Below are 22,453 nucleotides of genomic sequence, written 5' to 3' on the forward strand. Positions count from 1 at the left end.
CTAAAGATGGCGGTCACTGAATGTATGATCGAAATATCCAGAATTTTTTGCCATGTCTAAAAAAAGGATTTATTTTTATTTTGAACCGTTATTTGTAATCGAGATATGTGTAAATGTGTACTTAACTAATTATTAAATCAGATTTCATTTGTCTGATACACTAAAATACCTATTAGAAAATTGCAAATTTTAAGGCACGAGTAAACTCGGTCGGTTCCCTGGGACAAAAAATGTCCCAGGGACCAATCCTTGCACCAAGCACCAATTCTTGGTGCTTCTAGAAAAGAACTTGGAAGATGATGTTTTAAGAAGTACATCATGAATCTGATACTGATTTCAAAAAATTCCCAGTTGTTTGCCAATGTGATGTCTTACCATTTATTTTTTGCTATTTTTTTTTCACGATTACAATTATATTAGCAGCTATATTTCTGAAAAAAATTTTTTACGTTATATATTGACCTAAATTTGTGTCTTTGTCAAACGAAAGTACGCCACAGTTACCACACGAAACTCAATCCACAAGTAAAAAAAAACAAAAACTTAGCGTATACTTTTTTGCAGACAAGAGAAACAATATTTTGTTTTCCTTTCCACAACCCAAAAATCTCTTCATGAAACCAACTGACAATATTCAATCTCTATAATGAAATACTCACTTGCCTTTAGGATTCAGAAAAAGAAACGTATATTCTTTTGTGAGCATCTGGAAACTAACACTTTCTGATTGTAAAAGTCATTCAGAAAAGCCCTTCTGGAAACTAACACTTTCTGATTGTAAAAGTCATTCAGAACACGGATGTGCGCAGGTGGGGGGAGGGGGGGGGCTTCAAAACCCAGGCCTCACCCGAAATCCTAAATTTTCTCATATTTTTTATATCATATTGTTTAGATATTTATTAATGCGTTATGGGCGACCTGCTTTCCAAATTTGCTGTTGTATTTTCCTTAATTCTGTACCTAAAGTATTATATTTTCATTATTTTTTATTACATTTCATTAGGATTAACCTAACTTCACTTCTTTGGTGTGGTCGCTATAACACGTAAGTACCAAATTATCAAATAAATTTGATTCTTCTTATTATTGTCCCCCCCCCGCCCAGAAAACTTTACCTACCAATAAGTAATATTCTTGACTTAATTACTTTTCAATTTGGGTTGCCTAATTGTGCATATCCACTTTCGTTCTGGCTAATGACTTTTCTATTAAAGGGGGGGGGGTATCCCTTATTCCTTCCGGCTGTTCAAAAGGGTTTACACACTGAGGAGTTAGATATTCTTAGACACACTGCCCCAAAAAAAAAAAAATCTAAAAACGCTAGTTTATCTGTTAAATCAAAGCAAAAGATATACGAAAGCACAGGATGGTTGGCCCCCAACCCCCCATTGCACCTCCTGGCTGAAGGGCCAAGAAACGGAGATCAGCAGCGCCGGTAGGGACTGTAAAGTCCAATGCACGTATTCTTTACCTTTTTTTTTTAAAGATATACATTGTTTATTACAAACTATTGCGTTGTATGGATTTCTTCCAATATAGTTCAAGGAACCCGATAATTATATCAGTCAAGACCTACTACCTTTCTTCTTAAGAAAAAAAAAGGAATGGCAACAAATGGAAACGAGAATAGAAATTAGGGTATCCATTTTGTAAGGCCGTATATAAAGGAGGAGAAGGGGGGTCTGACTCGTAAAAACGTAACAAAACTGCATGTAAAAATGTTTTGTTGCGTTTTTCAAGTTTTTTGTAGATCCTTCCCAAAAGATTTCCTGAAGGAAGCAAGAAAAAATGAAGGGAATAGGAAATAAATGAAGTGGAATGGAATGATGTGAGTAAAACAGGGATTTTATTTCTTTTTTATTTATTCATTTTCATTCATACAATCAAATTTCGTTCCTTCAATACGAATGAAACAGAGGGAATAGGAAAGAAATGAAGTGGAATGAAATGAAATGAAAGAAACAGGAGTTTCACTCCTTTTTATTTATTCATTTTCATTCATACAATCAAATTTCGTTCGATGAAACAGAGGGAATAGGAAAGAAATAAAGTGGAATGAAATAATATGAGCGTAATAATATTTCATTCATACAATCAAATTTCGTTCCTTCAATAGGAATGAAACAGAGGGAATAGGAAAGAAATGAAGTGGAATAAAATGATATGAGTGAAATGGGAATTTCATTTCTTTTTTATTTATTCATTTTAATTCATACAATCAAATTTTGTTCCTTCTATAGGAATGAAACAGAGGGAATAGGAAAGAAATGAAGTGGAATGAAATGATATGAGTGAAACAGGAATTTCATTCCTTTTTTATTTATTCATTTCCATTCATACAATCAAATTTCGTTCCTTCAATAGGAATGAAACAGAGGGAATAGGAAAGAAATGGAGTGGAATGAAATGATATGAGCGAAGCAGGAATTTCATTCCTTTTTTATTTATTCATTTCCATTCATACAATCAAATTTCGTTCCTTCAATAGGAATGAAACAGAGGGAATAGGAAAGAAATGAAGTGGAATGAAATGATATGAAAGAAACAGGAATTTCATTCCTTTTTTATTTATTCATTTTCATTCATACAATCAAATTTCGTTCGATGAAACAGAGGGAATAGGAAAGGAATAAAGTGGAATGAAATAATATGAGCGAAACAGGAGTTTCATTTCTCTTTTATTTATTAATTTTCATTCATACAATAAAATTTCGTTCCTTCAATAGGAATGAAACAGAGGGAATAGGAAAGAAATGAAGTGGAATGAAATGATATGAGTGAAACAGGAATTTCATTCCTTTTTTATTTATTCATTTCCATTCATACAATCAAATTTCGTTCCTTCAATAGGAATGAAACAGAGGGAATAGGAAAGAAATGAAGTGGAATGAAATGATATGAAATAAACAGGAATTTCATTCCTTTTTTATTTATTCATTTTCATTCATACAATCAAATTTCGTTCGATGAAACAGAGGGAATAGGAAAGGAATAAAGTGGAATGAAATAATATGAGCGAAACGGGAGTTTCATTTCTCTTTTATTTATTAATTTTCATTCATACAATAAAATTTCGTTCCTTCAATAGGAATGAAACAGAGGGAATAGGAAAGAAATGGAGTGGAATGAAATGATATGAGCGAAGCAGGAATTTCATTCCTTTTTTATTTATTCATTTCCATTCATACAATCAAATTTCGTTCCTTCAATAGGAATGAAACAGAGGGAATAGGAAAGAAATGAAGTGGAATGAAATGATATTAGTGAAACAGGAATTTCATTCCTTTTTTATTTATTCATTTCCATTCATACAATCAAATTTCGTTCCTTCAATAGGAATGACACAGAGGGAATAGGAAAGAAATGAAGTGGAATGAAATGATATGAGTGAAACAGGAATTTCATTCCTTTTTATTTATTCATTTCCATTCATACAATCAAATTTCGTTCCTTCAATAGGAATGAAACAGAGGGAATAGGAAAGAAATAAAGTGGAATGAAATAATATGAAAGAAACAGGAATTTCATTCCTTTTTATTTATTCATTTTCATTCATACAATCAAATTTCGTTCGATGAAACAGAGGGAATAGGAAAGGAATAAAATGGAATGAAATAATATGAGCGAAACAGGAGTTTCATTTCTCTTTTATTTATTAATTTTCATTCATACAATAAAATTTCGTTCCTTCAATAGGAATGAAACAGAGGGAATAGGAAAGAAATGAAGTGGAATGAAATGATATGAGTGAAACAGGAATTTCATTCCGTTTTTATTTATTCATTTCCATTCATACAATCAAATTTCGTTCCTTCAATAGGAATGAAACAGAGGGAATAGGAAGAAATGAGGGAATGAAATAGGAAACAGGAAATAAGAAGGAATGGGGGAATGAAATGAGTGAGTGAAGAGTGAAACAGGATCATTCCCTTCAATAAAATGTCTCAATAGGAATGAAGGGGAAAGGAAAGAAACAGAATTTCATTCCTTTATTTATTCATTTTCATTCATACAATCAAATTTCGTTCGATGAAACAGAGGGAATAGGAAAGGAATAAAGTGGAATGAAATAATATGAGCGAAACAGGAGTTTCATTTCTCTTTTATTTATTAATTTTCATTCATACAATAAAATTTCGTTCCTTCAATAGGAATGAAACAGAGGGAATAGGAAAGAAATGAAGTGGAATGAAATGATATGAGTGAAACAGGAATTTCATTCCGTTTTTATTTATTCATTTCCATTCATACAATCAAATTTCGTTCCTTCAATAGGAATGAAACAGAGGGAATAGGAAAGAAATGAAGTGGAATAAAATGATATGAGTGAAATGGGAATTTCATTTCTTTTTTATTTATTCATTTCCATTCATACAATCAAATTTCGTTCCTTCTATAGGAATGAAACAGAGGGAATAGGAAAGAAATGAAGTGGAATGAAATGATATGAAAGAAACAGGAATTTCATTCCTTTTTTATTTATTCATTTCCATTCATACAATCAAATTTAGTTCCTTCAATAGGAATGACACAGAGGGAATAGGAAAGAAATGAAGTGGAATGAAATGATATGAGTGAAACAGGACTTTCATTCCTTTTTTATTTATTCATTTCCATTCATACAATCAAATTTCGTTCCTTCAATAGGAATGACACAGAGGGAATAGGAAAGAAATGAAGTGGAATGAAATGATATGAGTGAAACAGGAATTTCATTCCTTTTTTATTTATTCATTTCCATTCATACAATCAAATTTCGTTCCTTCAATAGGAATGACACAGAGGGAATAGGAAAGAAATGAAGTGGAATGAAATGATATGAAAGAAACAGGAATTTCATTCCGTTTTTATTTATTCATTTCCATTCATACAATCAAATTTCGTTCCTTCAATAGGAATGAAACAGAGGGAATAGGAAAGAAATGAAGTGGAATGAAATGAGTGAAACAGGAATTTCATTCCGTTTTTATTTATTCATTTCCATTCATACAATCAAATTTCGTTCCTTCAATAGGAATGACACAGAGGGAATAGGAAAGAAATGAAGTGGAATGAAATGATATGAGTGAAACAGGAATTTCATTCCTTTTTTATTTATTCATTTCCATTCATACAATCAAATTTCGTTCCTTCAATAGGAATGAAACAGAGGGAATAGGAAAGAAATGAAGTGGAATGAAATGATATGAGTGAAACAGGAATTTCATTCCGTTTTTATTTATTCATTTCCATTCATACAATCAAATTTCGTTCCTTCAATAGGAATGACACAGAGGGAATAGGAAAGAAATGAAGTGGAATGAAATGATATGAAAGAAACAGGAATTTCATTCCTTTTTTATTTATTCATTTTCATTCATACAATCAAATTTCGTTCGATGAAACAGAGGGAATAGGAAAGAAATAAAATGGAATGAAATAATATGAGCGAAACAGGAGTTTCATTTCTCTTTTATTTATTAATTTTCATTCATACAATAAAATTTCGTTCCTTCAATAGGAATGAAACAGAGGGAATAGGAAAGAAATGAAGTGGAATGAAATGATATGAGTGAAACAGGAATTTCATTCCGTTTTTATTTATTCATTTCCATTCATACAATCAAATTTCGTTCCTTCAATAGGAATGACACAGAGGGAATAGGAAAGAAATGAAGTGGAATAAAATGATATGAATGAAATGGGAATTTCATTTCTTTTTTATTTATTCATTTTAATTCATACAATCAAATTTTGTTCCTTCTATAGGAATGAAAAAGGAGGGAATAGGAAAGAAATTATGTGGAATGAAATGATATGATAGAAACAGGAATTCCATTTCTTTTTCATTGATTCATTTCTTTCCTTTTCGTTCTTTTTATTGCCTTATTATTTCTCACAAACAAGTCAATTAGCTTTTAAAAAGATACGAGTAATCTGTCTCTCCAGAAATTGTATTGTCTTGTATAATTGAGTAACACTGTCCATAGTACTTGCTACTATAATTTCAGGCCCTCCCGTACCTCGATCGATCCGGTAGTTCGATCGGGGGATCGAACCTCGGATTCCATATTATTGGCAAAAGAGACCAATCCACTGTTAAAACAGGGTATGTTCAAATTTTAAATTAATTTTTTTTTTCTATCCAGCTAAGGATTGATAGTAGAGCTTTCTGATTACCTTGCATTGCTTATTCTATTTGCTCTAAATCCTAAAATTTTGAATAAAATTAGTTTAAATTATTTAATTGGAATTATTTGGAAGTTATAATAAAATATTGAAAATAATTTTAATATATTAATATAAAATAATAAATTTAATAAATAATAAATTATTAATAAAACAAAACAATAATAACAAGAATTATTTAAGTTATTTAAAAGTCGTATTAAATTAGTTTTAATTATTCAATTAACTAAATTTTAATAAAATTAGTTAAATTTAATCAAAATGTAAATTGATATTGATTTTAAATTAGATTTTGAATTAAATTCAAAAATTTCCTCTAAATTCAAGATAAGTTGAAATAAATTGAACCTTGCTGCTGCCTCTAGCTATCTCCAGGATTTAATCAAACCTTATTATGAATGTATTAGCTAAATCTCTTTACAAATGGGCCTCATATGGGCCGTTAGGAATATATCCATCAAGAAATGAATTAAAAGATAGATAGCTAACCAAATCTAGAAAATACTATCATTCAGTGAATTCAGCAGAAAACATCAATTGTTTGCTACAATGTACTGCGTCGCAAAGGCTTCTTCCTAAATGGGTCAAGGAATCAACGAATAAATCCCTATTAGTTTGACATGACACTCAAGCTCTACTACGCCGCTATAAATAAATAAAAAACAAAAAAAAATGAAAAAAACTTTGGAAAGGTCAACAACTTTCATAATAACAAACCATTGTCTACGGATACGGAAATAACTTTTTTTGTAATTACGCACCTTATAATTATATAACAAACTAGCAGCAAAAAAAAAACACAAAAACAATGTACATTCGATTGTGAGGTTCGGAGAAAAATTGTTATGCCCCTCCCCCCGCGCATCACCACAAAACAAGATAGACTCCAGGGGGCGTCAATTGAGGGGATGAGGCAGAAGTTGGGCGATTGCCCCCTAGGGCAGAAGTTCAGTGATTAGTAAACATGATTACGGAATTCCCACTTAAAGCTTAGTTTTTGAGATTAAGCGAAAATTACCAATGCTTTGTTATCATGATTTATCCACTTATAAACTAGACAATGATAATAAACAACAGAAATCATGAAAGTAATGATAATGGTGATAAACAAAATAAATCATGAAAATAATGATAATGATGATAAACAAAATAATCATCTACTATAGAGTCTTAATGAGTAGGACTTTGGAAACAGTAGTCAGAAACTTCGGGTAATGGTTAGAGCGAAATAATCAAAACACGGAACCAAGGGCGTATCCAGGATTCATTGTTCGGGTGAGGAGGGGTATTTTTCTTCAAAGGGGCTTTTACAAAAAAAAAAAAAAAATGAAAAACGTATCAAAAAATTGTTTATGTGCATTTTTGTTATGTTTTTACGAGTCGAATAGAAATTCCAGGGGAAGGGTTCAAAGCTGGAGCCCCCTTGGGTACTTCCTGGCAGCGAACTATCTGAGAATCGTTAAGAAATTGTACAGCCCTAAGATTAGAAGAGTAGAGAGAGGAGGGGGTGATTTTTCCTACATTCCACCTATGGAATATATGACCAAGACCATGACCTCTGAGCGTCAGTATAAAATATGGGAAATTTCTCCTTGTAAAAACTTATTGAAGAAATGAATGTGATTACAGATATGTGTTCCACATCTTCCATAATGTGGAGATTTCTGAAAAGGGCAACTTTCTGCAAATTGCCCTTTCTGCAAAGGGCGTCTAACTATCCTGATTTTCAAACCAGCTGATTTTCTCATATATCTTCTACAATTTCAGGTATGAAGATTTTAGTTTGTTGTCGAAAGTGTTAAAATGATCAAGAAACAAGTTTAATGCTATTTTCCATTATCCCCAATGCATAGAATATTGAAGAGAATTTTCCAAAGCCTAAGTTGAAACTAAGTTGTACTACAAAGAGTTGTACTAAGTAGAACTAGCTGGCACTAATTTGAGCCAATCAGAATTTTCATATGATTTTTTAATTGGCTGAAAAATTATATGAAAAATTCTGATTGGCTCGAATTAGCACTATCAATGTCGTTAAAATCTCATTTTGAAGGGGCCTTAAGGGAAGACTAGGGGGAGTGCCCCCCCCCTAGTGCCTATGATTAAATGTGATTATAAACATGAGTATCGTAGAAATACATGGGGAAAATATGACCAGCTATTCTGTTTCAACAGCTTTGGAGGGGATTAGAATAGGATAAGCTCAAAACTAAAATAAATTACTTGATTCCAAAGTGAACGACAAAGAAAGCCCAACTATCTTGTGCGTGAAAGAATTTACGATGACCCCCCCCCCCCCCCTCCCTGATTTTTGTTCCTAAATTCGCTGCGCCAGATACTTTTTAGTATTTCAGGTGCCAATAGTCGAGATGTAAAACTACCGTTTAATAAAGAGCTGTAATGTTTTAAGTATTATATAGGGGGGGAATATTGAATTCTCGGCAAGAAGATGGGATGTGCCTTGGGATTTTCAACATGTCTGTAAAATCCAACCTCGCTCTTTGAAAGGAAGAAAAAATGAAAATAGAATATACTCAAATGGAAAGTGAATTAGTAAAGAACTCATGGAGAAATAGATTCCCAGTTGAATGCTAGGTCACAGGACTTGGGAAAATAGAAGAAAAAAAAATAAGAAAAAAAGAATATACTTAAGTGGAAAATGAATTACCAAAAAACTCAGGGAGAAATAAATCCTAGTCACATGCTAGGTTACAGAACTTGGGAAAATAAAATAAAAAATGAAAAAGGAAAAAAAAAGAATAAACTCAAGTGGAAAGTCAATTGCCTAAGAAATCATAGAGATTTAGTTGCTCAGTCACATGCTAGGTCACAGGACTTGGGGAAACAGAATAAAAAAAAACAAGTGGAAAGTGAATTGCTTAAGAAATTATGGAGAGATAAATCCGTAGTCACATGCTAGGTCACAGAATTTGGGACAATTGAAAAATAAACAACAAAATAATAAACACGAAGGGAAAAAATAAACAAACTGAAGTTGAAGGTGAATTGCCTAAGAAATCATGAAGAAATAGATCCCCAGTCACATGCTATGCCACAGGACTTGGGTAAATAAAACAAAAACAAAATAAGAAAATAACAAGCAAAAAGTAAAAGAAAAACGAATGAACTCAAGCGGAAAGAAAATTGCCTAAAAATCACGGAGAAATAGATCCTCAATCACATGCTAGGTCACAGGACCTGGGAAATAGGCCAATAAAAACAGTTGGTTCAGCCAAGTTTTTCCAAGAACTCTGATTTGAATTCTTTCCATTAGTTTGTAAACAAGAGGAATCTCTGGAATAGTTTCAACGATTTTAAAGAGTAAAAAATGAAGATTATTTTCTGTCTTAGTAAATTAAATTACTAAAATTTACTTAATATGACTTTTAAATAATTATTAACATTGTTTTTTTGTCGTTTTATAATAAGCTATTATTTTAATATAATTTTTCATTGTCTTATAATAAGCTATTATTTCATTATGATTTTTTATTGTTTTATACTAATATTTTGTAATTTTATCAAATTAATTATTTTTTGTCAGAGGAATCAATAAAAAGAAAAATCAAGGCCGAAGTTCTGAAGCTTTGTAAATCACTGGCGGATAATATGAAACTTTGTACTTTGACTAGATTAGGCATTACAGTGTAATTAGCTTAAAACAGGTTGTCACAAAGGGCCAAGGACACCCACAGAGCAAAGGAGTCAATTGTGATTTGTGAGGGGGGAACTTGATTTTTTGTAAGGTTTATTTTTCATTTTGTCTAGTAAGAAAGCTCATTTTCTTCGCTCCGTCAACAAAGTTACGGTTACATCTTTTTCCAGTTTTAATATCTTTTTTAGTTAATTTTTTTCTAACGTAAATGCGATAAAGGAGAAGAATAAAGGATAAGGATAAGAGATGGATAAGAAAGGATAAGAGAGGGGCCCCAGCTTACATATATATATATATATATATATATATATATATATATATATATATATATATATATATATATATATATATATATATATATATATATATATATATATATATATATATATATATATATAATATAATCATATGTATGTAAATAAACAATCATGAAAAAATTTATATAGTAATTTGTACAAAAAAACAACAACAAAAAAACACTAAATCTATATGCTGGGCTATCAGCCTTAAAAGAAATCAGTTAGTAATGAGCATGAAGTAGATTACTCATCTGTCTAGTAATCAGGAGCTGATGAGTTATTTCCAGAGTAATCATTAATCACTGGTAGAATATTTTCGCTCAATTTGTGTAGAAATTAATTTTGCGACTTACTGTCTAATAAGTTCAACAGCATCTTCATATTTCATACCAAGTTCAACTAAGGCAATTGCAACTAATACAGGAGCTCGTCCAAGACCAGCAACACAATGCACAGCAACACAGCTTTTGGGGTCTGTAGAAAAACGCTTACGGAGCAGTTCAAACCATTCCTCGACAATCTAGAGCAAAGATTTAATATAAACTGTAATTTGACAAAAATAGCGCTATCATACGATAAACATTCGAGAACCATGTACTAGTTATTTCAACCCCATATATCCAAAAATTATATTTTTTTAAAGAAGAATCCGTGTTTTTTTTTCGAAAATAATCGTATTAGAATGGTGACCATTTAGTATTAGGAAAGGGATTACTAGAACCATACGCGTACGTAGTTTCTTGTCTAGGGGGGGGGGGGGGGCTTTAATTACCCTTCTGAAAAATTTCCGGATACCCATTGATTAGAAAACACTGTCAAACTTGTTAAACACTTATGCTGCTTCTTTTCATCAAATTTATTTGACATAACACGAGGTAGTAATGTACACAGGGTTGCCACAACGGTTAGTTTTAAAGAGTTAAAATTGCCCAATTTTGCGTGCTGAGCAGCGATTTTCGATGCTACAGCAAAGACAAATTTTGTGCGTGCCGTGATACGATATCGATATCGGAACCGATATTTTGGCATTTCTGTTTATTTCCAGCTTTTTCAACCGTCTACCTTTTATCGACTGCTTTTTTTAGCCATCTACCTTTTTTCAACTTCCTTTTCAGCCATATCTAGTCACTTTTTACAAGCAACTTTTTAACAACATTATAAGCAACATTATTGCACGTTATAATAAAATTTAAACAAGAAAGCCGTGGATTTTTTTTTTTAAATAAGCTGTTTGACGTTTTAGAACAAGAGATATCCAAAGTTTTAGTGTTCAGTATTTTTTTTTTTTTTTTTTTTTTTGCACATAGTGATTTACACATTAGAGGTTCTGGGGATGTTGAGCAAGAAATACTGGATAAAACTCGAACATTATCAATTATTACAAAATTTAATTATTTAGAATGTAGTCCTAGATGATGTTCGAGAAGCTACGCATCTTCCTGCATTCAAGGCCATGGTTTAAAGATACTTCTTCAAAAAAAACAAAAGGGAGGAAGCCATTGTTTGTTTTTACTTAGTTTTTTTCACTCTTTTCTTCAGTAAGTATTTTATTTCTATTTTATTTATTTCAGTCTTGAATGAATGTCAGTTTTGTTTTTGACCTACTGCACGTATTCAACAGATCTCCTGGGACTTTCCCTGCACGTGAAGCAAACTACGTAATACTACGGTATAAAGTTTTTTGTTAATAAAAAATAATTGAATCTGAATCTTAAATGGCGACTTTTCAAATATTCGCTATGGTACTTTCTTGTGACTTTAGTATTTTTTTTTTTTTCCAGTTGACACATTTTTATTATGCATGTGTCAGCGGTACGTGTGTATTATATGCCACTCACTCAAGTTTAGGCTGTTTAAAATTCGAGAACAAACTGGTTTCTTCGTTACTTTAGAAACAAATTTGGACTATATATTTGCAGATTAGGGAGCGTGGGGGTAAAATATAGTGGGTCTGCATACCTAATGTCTTAGGCACAATTATTCTGCATATTATGTAGTAAGAATTGTTTTCTAACTTCGCACTGTCCAAATACTTTACCACCAGCCCCCCCACCCCCTAATGTACAAATATATAGCCAAAATTATATATTTCCTACCTATTCTGTCACTTGTCTTTGTCTTGTCTCACCCTAAGCTGAAAGAAACTAACGAAGAAACCGGTTTGTTCTCGAGTTTTACACAGCGTAAACTTGAGTTAGTGGCGTATAATACACAAGTACCTCAACGGTACTTACCGAAATTGTTGCTTTAATCGGTAAGTAATTTACTGATAACAGAAAAATTATATTGTACAAAGCAAATACCAATTTAAAGCTTGAGCAACTTGCATAACGTAAATGAATCCTATCCCTCTGGTAAGATTGTGATATTGAGTTGAAGTTCCGATCATTTGGACTGGTCCATGTACTGCACTCAGAGCCGTTCCTAGGATTAGTGGTGGCCGGGAAAAATTAATTAACGCGCCACCTCCGGACTGAAATATATGCGAAAATAGTAAAATTAAAGTAAGAAATCTGATCAGAGTGGGCAATCCCTCAGAAACGGCGCCCAAGGCAGCTGACCCAGTTGCTCCCCCTCCCCTGAACTGCTCTAAGTGCACTTATAGTTCTCCCAAAAAATCATGATATGAAGTCAAACTTTTGGTCGTACTGCCCTTTTGTCAGAGCATTCATTATTGAGCTAAAAAACAAAGTCAAAACATAACTTAACAAACATGGGGCGATGATGGTGCAACAGCCTACCCTCGTACATATGAGCATTTTGTTCATTTTAAGGTTTAACATTACAATCTTTTCATAAAATAGACTTTTTTTTACTTGCGGTTCATTTTTAACATCAAATTCAGAGCTATCCTAATATGAAGTGTTTCCAATGAAACTTTGAAAATGTGGACTTGAAATGCTTTTTAATGTACCTTCAATTTTCAAAGACTTTCCGCTACCCCAATAAGCAGTGGATTTTCAACTCAATCCTACTTTAAATTTCCAATCTTACTTTCTAGGGCTATAATGAGAGAAAGTTTGAGGTGGCTAGGCCAAGTTCTAAAGATGAAAGATGACAGATTGCCAAAGATCGTCCTTGTCGGCCAACCATATAGGGCCAAACGAAAAGCAGGTCGTCACCGAATGGGCTGGGAGGAGGTCGTAAGGAAGGATTTAAGGGAGACTGGAACTTCTTGGCAGGGTATAAAGAGGGAGGCTTTGAATAGATTGCGACGGAGAAGGAGTGTGCGTAGCTGGATTGGCCCAAAAAATCATACAAAATAATAAGCCATACGAAAACATGATTTGATTCCGCTTTCTAAGGCTGCAATGAATGAAAGAAAGGCAGTATCCAGGAGAGGCAGTTAAGGGGTTTGAACCCCCCTCCCCCAAAAAAGAAAAAGAGTTGTTCGACTCGTAAAAACGTAACAAAAATGAATATAAACAAATTATTGATACATTTTTTAGTTTTTTATACCCCCCCCCCCTAAAAACTCCTTTATACGACCCTGCAAGAAAGGTTAAGATTGCTAGGCCACGTTTTATGGATGAAGGATGGCAGAATGCCAAAGATTGTGCTTTTTGGCCATCCATCAGGACCGAGCGAAAAGCAGGTCGTCCCCGAACGAAAAGATAAAATTTGAGCTTCATGGGAGGAGGTAAAGATTGGAGCTTTTAAAATGGGATGCAAAAGGAGCAACCGTAGCTTTGTTGGTCTCCATCGTCTTGGGGTTGCATTAAGTTTTTAGCAACAGTAGCATATACAGGAAACCAATGGGATAAATTTTAGAGAAAATAAACATAAAAGTTATATTTTTTTGTGCCTCTTGCGTATCTGGTCACTGAGCATTCCTTTTAGGATTAAGTTATGCACCGCCTGGAAAAGCTATGCATTCAGAGTTCGTACTTACGTCGTTAGGGGGATAGCTACCATCTTCAAAAACAAGGTCAGTGACAGTGATTCCGTTCTTCTTCAGTTCATCAACCTTGTACGATGGCTCGCAAACTCTAACGACGTCCTTGACATCATGCTTTTTCAGCTCCTAAAAATAATATTATAAATCAAATTCTGTAGTTGTGGGTTATTTTACCAATAAGAAAACAAAACAAGGTTAAACTAAATGAAAATGAATGCATCGTCGCAGTTGGCTGGTTGCTTAACTTCACACCGTTATACAAAAAGGTGCTCAGTTCGCTTTTTTCCGAATATTAGAAGAGAGCAAAACTGAAAATTATTTTTATTTAACAAAAAAGAATATTTAAAATACTATTATGATATTTTCAAACAAACCATTTTTTGTTAATGAAATCAATAAAACATAAGTTAAATTAATAAATAAAACCAATAATAATTTATAAATTCAAGGATTAGAACACTTTAATTAAAAATTAATTCGAATACTAATTAATTAATTTATTAATTAATTGATTTTAATTGCACAACTAAATAAAATATATTAAATGAATAAAATTTGATAAAAATATGTTCTTTTTTAATATTAGTTGCTGCGACCCAGCAAGTCTCCAGCAGCTTCTCCCCAGCACAGTCGTTTGTAATGGGTGGGGTTGATTCAATGGGACTATATATTTTAAATTTTTGTAATAAATAAACTAAACTGACACTTTTAAAAGTGCTTACGTGTTATAGCGAAGTTGAAGTTGAGTTGAAGTTAGGTTAATCCTAAAGAAATATACCAAAATATGACAAAATATAATACTTTAGTAACAAAATTATGGAAACTATAACAGAGAATTATAGAAAGCAGGCCGCCCAGAACACATTATATTAAATACGGTTCTAGGCGAATGCCCCCTCCCGGAAAATACCCCCCCCCCCAAAAAAATACCCCCCGTGGAAAATAAGGCTTTCCAAATTTGAGAATTTCATCTGAGTTTTATTTTTTTAATTTCCGTAGGGGGGTGGAATTTTGGTACTTGTGTATTATGTGCCACTCACTCAAGTTTACGCTTTGTAAAATTCGAGAACACACCGGTTGTTTTGTTAGTTTTTTCGTTACTTTAGAAATAAATTTCCGCTATAGATTTGTACATCAGGGGGAGTAAGCATAACGGGTCGGCGGTATTTTCCACGAGGGTATTTTCCGCGGAGGGTATTTTCCGGGGGGGGTATTTTCCGGGGGAAGGGGGTAAACGCCGGCCACCATTAAATACCTAGCCTAGCCACCTCTCTATATTAAATATTTAATTAAAAAATATATTATAAGGGCTGTTTCAAAAGTTTTTCAAAACATTTTTAGTTTTTAGGTTCGCATTTTAATGTAATTTTTATATATATATATAGACATAATTTTGTTGGTGTTGTGCTGAAGACGGCCCTTGGACATAGGGCCGAAATATCCACTGAACTGAATTCCACTGTCTTGAGAAAAAATTCTGCCTATTGTTTCTAGGTGTGCTAGGGCTGTTTTAAAAGTTTTTAAAAACATTTTTAGTTTTAAAATTCGCATTTTAATATAATTTTTATATACTTAGATGTATTTTTGTTGGTGTTGTGTTCAAGACGGCCCTTGGACATAGGGTAAAAATATCCACTGAATTGAATTTCACTGTCTTGAGAAAAAAATTTCCCTATTGTTTCTAAGTGTGCTTGTTTGTTATGAAAAGGCAGTGTGGTCTTTGTCGCTATTTTACCAGTTTCATTACATATCAAGAACAAAGTGTGGTACTTAACACGTAAGTACCCTTTTAAGAATAGTGTTAAAATACCATTAGAAAGTACTTATATATTTCAAGTATATTTCTTAGAAATGTGTAAACTAAATGTTTCTCAGCTTAATCTCGCTGCTAAGCTCAAACAATCTGTTCCATTTTCAAATTTATAAGAATATTACACAAATGGAAAAGGACATTTATAGATTCAATTTCTAGGAAACCCTTTAATAGCATCATCAAAAAAGCGGAATGACATGCAACCTAAAAAAAAACGTCCTAATAACACACTGAACCTGACCAGAAAAGATATACTAGCCAAATCACCTAAGGCCAGAATTACATCAATGACCCTTTAGTTGTATCTCAAGCCCCAGTAAACTTGGCCCGTTAAATGCACTGTCATTGCCAAAAACAAATCTAGTTACAACGGCCATGATTTAATAAAAATTCACAAAATAATTTTGTCGAAATTGTATTGAAAACTGATTACATTTCAATCAAATAGATATGGATTCAATTTCAGAAGAAAAGTTTAAAATCTATATAGTAAAGATTCGTTTGCATCTCGACTTCCATCTAATTCATCTCCATGTAATCCCCGCTAAAATACGAGACATTTCAATAACTTAAATTTTTGAACAGATTGAAAGCTTTCCTATCTTCTCCTAAGGCTCATGGTTCCTGCCATGGATTCGAATGATATACGTATTTTTTCCTTCGGTGCAAGTTACAGCCGTAGGCTTGTCGCAAAATCGCATGTTTGACGGGGTATATAGACCTTATTGTATATTATTGACCTTATTATTTGAAATTGATTTATTGAGGTCTTATTTAATGAAATATATCGACATAAAAATTATTTCAAAAATTGGAATAAAGATTTTTATCTCCAAATCCACTAAAATTAAAGCAAAATTCCTTCTACAGGGAAAATTGAAATTTTTTAAGGCTAAGAACTCCAGTTGTACCCTCCAACTCTAATTTTTTTTATTTATTTCTGGGCACTTCCGATTCAAATTATCAGATTAAATGAGTCTCTTTTATTATCCTCCCCTCCTAAAAAAAAAAATAAATCAACATTGCCCCTAGCCCCAGAATAGGAGCATAATTCATGAATGATGCTGATTGAAAAGAAACGTAGCATGTCTAAACAGATGGATAGGTTGTGAATCATGACATGCTGATTAGAGACGTACGCAGGGGCAGGGACCCATCCCCTAAATCCTAATTCTTCTTGGATCTCTGTATAGCCTACTTCTTTTTCAAATTATTTAATAAAATATGTTTCTTTCATTGTCCCTGCTCAAAAAAAAAAAGTTTATTATTTCCCTTTCCTTCGAAAAAAAAAAAAAAAATGCGCAAGTGCCTGTCTCTGATATTCAGGATCGCTAAAACTCAAACTCAGTAAACTCACCCAGACTCAATCCCACCCAATCAGTTCAGACTTACAAAATTCTTAGACATTAAACAACATAAGCCTTGTTTTCAGGCCACCCACATCCACCACGGAGGTCGACAGAGGTTTTGCAGATGTATCGTTTTGAGTGCCGTGTTCAACACGGCGAATGTCTTCTCAAAACTCGTGTTCAACCATGCTATTCTGCCGCATTACTATTTTGAGGAGCCCGTGTCCAACACGCTTGAAACCCGTAAGATGAAAACGCTTTAAAGTTTTGCTTGGTTGAACACGGAGAACCTGAAAACACAACTCTATATTGACACTAAACTGATATTGAAATTTTACCCAATCGACTCAACATTTACAACCCCAACCAAAATCTCACCTCAGGAAACTCGTCAACGAAAGTTGAACATAATAAATCCCGATAGAGAAAATCAACATATAAGACTCGAATCTCAACTGGAAACCAAAAATCAACAGCTAAAGTTTACCAAACACATGGCAATATCAACTCATACCCAATAGACTCAACCCTGTAAACCCAACCCAAAGTTGTTTTTTCAGGCATCGGGTTTGAAGCGTGTTTTGAGCGGGTTCTACAAAAATCGTTTTTCTTCCTGTTTAACCCAACAAAGGTTTAAAGCGTTTCCATCTTACGAGTTCACGTTGGACACGGGTTCTTCAACATTTTAACGTGACAGAATAGCATGGTTGAACACAGGTTCTAAGAAGACTCAAACCCTTGTTGAACCTTATCTTAGATCCTCCTGCGCCGCCAGGGGCGCCTAGGGCATCAGTGAATATTCGCCAATCGGGTCTGAGATGAGCCACTGCGTATACATCTTCTCAATCTGGTTGGAGAGAGGCATTCAGGCGGCATAGGTCACTGTTGTAGGTTTGCGTCAATATGCTTCGAGATCTCCCTCACTTCCGGCTTCCAACTGGCTGCCACTCAAGCGTAGACTACGGGATTCAATGGTTTTCCATTATTAGAACCTGTCCGAGATACCTCCATCTACGGGAGTGGATGGTGTCGGTTATTAGTGGTTGATGGGTGATTCTCCGAATGGTATCGTTTGAGACCCTTTCCGAGCAATGTATATTCAGAATCCTCCTGAGGCAACTGTTCTCAAAAGCAAGAATCTTCTTCTCTTGTTGAATGTCTAAGTGCCAAGTCTCAGCGGCATACAGGAGGACTGGTAAAACGTTACTGTTGAGCAAGTGCAGCTTCAGGCGATTTGAATAATTCCTGATTTCCAGATTCTTTTCAGTTGATTGACGGCTGCGTTAGCTTGACCTATTCTAGTTATGACTTCTTTTGCGCTAGATCCAGTATTCTCTATGATGCTGCCCAAATACTTGAACTCAATAACTTGTTCAATTTCCTCACCAGCACATGTGATATGTAGGGGGGAATTGGATGTTGCCATGGTTTTTGTCTTTCCTGCATTTATTTTAAGACCAAACTGGCTGGCTTTCACACTGAACCTGTGAATGAAGTACTGCAAACGTTGCATGCAACCCTGAACTAATGTTATGTCGTCAGCAAAATCTAAATCGCTGACTGTTACACCGGATGACAATTCAATGCCATCTGTTGCTGTGTTGCGAAGGGTATAGTCAATAGCTATTATAAAGAGCAGTGGTGACAACACGCATCCCTGTTTAACTCTAGATAAGATTCTAAAGTATCTTGTTTGGCCTTCTGGCGTCTCAATCCAGCATTCACTCCCTTTGTACAATGACAGAATTATCTTAATTATTCTTTCCGGAAAGCCGTTATAGTTCAGAATTTGCCACAAAGTTTCGCGGTCGACCGAATAGAAAACCTTTTCGAAGCCGATGAAAGTCATGTTTATTTTGGACCGCCACTCTTGACTTTCCTCTGTGAGCATGCGTAAAGTGAAAATAAAATCTTCACAGGAACGTCCTGCACAGAACCCATACTGCTCATCTCTAAGGTCTTTATCTAGTTCGGTCTGTATTCTTTCCAAAATAATATGACAAAGCATTTTCCCGGGCACTGATAGCAAGCTGATTCCTCGCCAGTTTCCAGGAACAGTAGCATCAACCCTTTTGAAAAGTCTGACCAGTGAGCTTCTCTTCCATTCAGTTGGTACCTCTCTATTCTCCCAGATTTTGGTAGATCAAGTACTGGGCCAAGAACTTGACCCAGTATGAGATTTACCCTGGAATTGATTCCTTAATCATCTTTGCTGTTATTCGCTTTTCACCGGGCGATTTACCGTTTTTCAATTTCCTTGCTGCAGTACCTATCTCCGTCGCACTTGGTGGCCCATCACTGATATTCAGAGATAAAAGTGGTATCGTTGGGATATTCGGGGGGTTTTCTGGTGGGGGTCTATTCATAATTTTCTCAAAGTGTGACACCCATACTTCATTTACATCCTCTAGCTCTGTCTGTAAAGCACCAGAAGGGTCCCTAACGGGCCATCTTGGGAGCGTTACTTTCCAACTATTTCATTTGTTATCCTATAAAGGGCTCTAGAGTCACCTCTTTTGGCAGCTTCTTCTGCAAGTTTTGCCTTCCTTTCAATTTGACAACAGTGGTCATTTCTTACGCTTTTTTGACCACTTTGTCTGCTTCTCTAAAATTGGAACTTTTAAAGATCATTTGGCTTGGTACTTGATTCTGAAGAAGGGTTTGTTTTATACATTTTCTTTTCTGTATGAGGGCCCATGTCTTGTCTGAAAGCCACTAATCTTTCGGGCTCTTTCTGTAGGCAAGAATTTATGAGGCAGCCAATTGAAAAACAAGTCTTCATGTCCTTCTACATGTGTTCTTGATTTAAATCTTCTGGTTGAGAGAAAGCTTGAAAGCAATTCAAAAGTTCTACCACAAAATCGCGCTTCAATGTTTTGTCTATCAGCTTGTCTGAGTCAAAAAGAGGGTCGGGACGAGGAGTCTTCTTTGCATTTCTCGTCAACTTGATTTAAAATCTTACTATCATAAGTGAGTCGTCAGATCATACATCAGCGCCTCCTTATGATCGTATATCAATTAGGCTTGGGTGCCACTTAAGGCTAACTAAACAATGGTCTATTTTTTTTTTAGTTAAACCATCAGGAGAAGTCCAAGAATATTTGTGGATGTCAAGATGAGCAAATAAGCTCCTACCAACAATCAAATCATTGGCTGCTGCAAAATCAACGAGCAATTCACCATTCTCATTTCGGTCTCCAAGCCCATGGTTACCTAGTACTTTGGGGCCATAATCCTGGTCGTTGCCAATCTTTGCATTAAAGTCTCAATGAAGTATGTTATGTCATGCCTAGGTATATCGTATGTTACCGCTTGAAAGGTTCTATAAAAATTGGTCTTTTATCTGTTCATTTGCTTCATTAGTCGGGGCATAGCAAACTACCACAGAAAGCTTGGCATGCAACCCAGTAAATCTAGCAGTGAGGATTCTGGCTGAGATTGGGGACCATTTGATCATGGCCTTTTTGGCTTCTTTTGTCATGATGAGAGCAACTCCTTGTTCTCTTCGTGAATCGGTTCCACTGAAAATGATATTGTAGCCATTTGGTAGTTGATTTGATCCCGCACCAGTCCATCTCACTTCCGATAAAGCAAGTAAGTCTAGATTATATCCAACCATTTCATTTACTACTTGTTCAGTTTTTGACGCTTGGGCCATTGTACGGACATTCCAAAAACCTAACCTGAGAGTATTTTTCACTGTCAGAAATCTTGTCCGAGGACAGGCAGTCGTCGTCGTTGAGTCGATATTAGAACCAAGGGTTTTTGATGTTTCAGTTGCGTATAGTCTTCTTACGGGTGTGGGTTGCAGGCCCACAGCCCAGCCCTCCCGCTTTATCCTGGCTTGGGACATAACTAAGAAAATACAATACACGAATATTAAGACAGACTCGTTTTTCATCGATAACGTTTAACGTTTTTTATCGGCAACGATAACGTTGATAACGTTTTTTATCGATATAATTTTGAACACAACGAATCCGTTGATTCCCGGAGACTACTCGTTCAAAGGAAAGCAGTGCCATACGTTTTACCTTTGTTTTTGATGATTTTTTATCCACTTTCCTTTTTTTTTTAATTCGGCGCCCCCTGAAACTGAAAAATCTCTATAACTACATATGAAGGTCAAAGTCTTTCTCGTTAAAATTAAATTCTTAATTATTTCTTTTTTTGAAGATATATACGAACATGCCAGTTGCTCCTTAGCCAATACAAACAATCGGAAGTAATTGTCACTGTTCTTGGTACATTAAAGAAGGACGCTCTAAGGCAGTTACCAATTCCGTTGAGTTAATTATAGTGTAGTATAATTTATGAGAGCTTAATTAAAGTAAACCAGATAATTTGTCTGGAGCAGTCAAGAGATTGCAAAATAAACATTTCTTCACGCAGATTGTGAAATCGATTGTTCAACCAAGCAAAGCATGAATCAAAACTGGAATTTAAGGAATTAATTTCCCAAGATAAGCATCTCGTTTTCACTGGATTATCTCAAAAATTTTAGCAATAATAAAATAACAAGAAAATAATCCTGATACGGGTGATACTGATTCTGAGGATAGGATTCAGAGATTCCATCAGTAAGCAGCGCAAAAGCGACCTTTTTCCATAGGGAATTTGCAAAAATGTTAAATATATAGATATTGAACATTTTGAGCATAACTCAATGAAGCATGACATATAAATCCATCCTTTCCTAATCACTGATTTCAAATTAATTTATTTTTCTATTATTCGTTTTGAGCTGTCAAAGTCTGAGGATAGAGGCAGAGAGAATTGAGATATTCAATCGTGGCCGGCGTTTACCCCCCCCCCCCCCCGGAAAATACCCCCAGTGGAAAATAAGGCTTTCCAAATTTGAGATTTTTTTTTTTCCCGTAGGGGGGAAGGAATTTTGGTACCTTTGTATTATGCGCCACTCGCTCAAGTTTACGCTGTGTAAAATTCGAGGACTCCCCAATTTTTTCGTTAGTTTCTTCGTTACTTTAGAAATAAATTTGGGCAATATATTTGCAAATTAGGGGGGGGGGGGGTAAAGTATAACAAGTCTGCATGCAAAATGTGTTTGGTACAAGTATTACTTTACTTGTACTTGTAGCAGGACTCCGCTACATCCGCATCTCCGCTCTCCTTGGCGTCCAGTAGCTTCGTCATTATAGTAAGCCAAGAGTCTAGGTCGTTTGCGAGTGGCTCAATCAAATCGAGCCAGGACTTTCCCCATCTTCGTCCATACTTCTTGAAACCACCGATTCGGTCTAGATCAGTCTTGATGCA

The 22,453-nt window shown here is 34.6% G+C and overlaps 1 protein-coding gene across 3 annotated transcripts in view; it reads right to left on the reverse strand.

The window, feature by feature from the left end:
• PRL-1 (protein-tyrosine phosphatase 4A family member PRL-1) overlaps positions 1-22,453 on the reverse strand; it is a 111,366-nt gene that overhangs the window by 2,441 nt on the left and 86,472 nt on the right. For all 3 annotated transcript variants that reach the window (XM_089101605.1, XM_089101606.1, XM_089101604.1), the window contains exons 3-4: positions 14,012-14,143; positions 10,473-10,639 (exon numbers count right to left, since the gene is read on the reverse strand). In XM_089101605.1, the coding sequence (XP_088957731.1) occupies positions 10,473-10,639; positions 14,012-14,143 (299 nt within the window). The remainder of the gene's footprint in view (positions 1-10,472; positions 10,640-14,011; positions 14,144-22,453) is intronic.

Source organism: Artemia sp. Qi Xiang Cuo, chromosome 15, assembly GCF_049724085.1.
Source record: "Artemia sp. Qi Xiang Cuo chromosome 15, ASM4972408v1, whole genome shotgun sequence".
Classification (NCBI taxonomy): Eukaryota; Metazoa; Arthropoda; class Branchiopoda; order Anostraca; family Artemiidae; genus Artemia; species Artemia sp. Qi Xiang Cuo.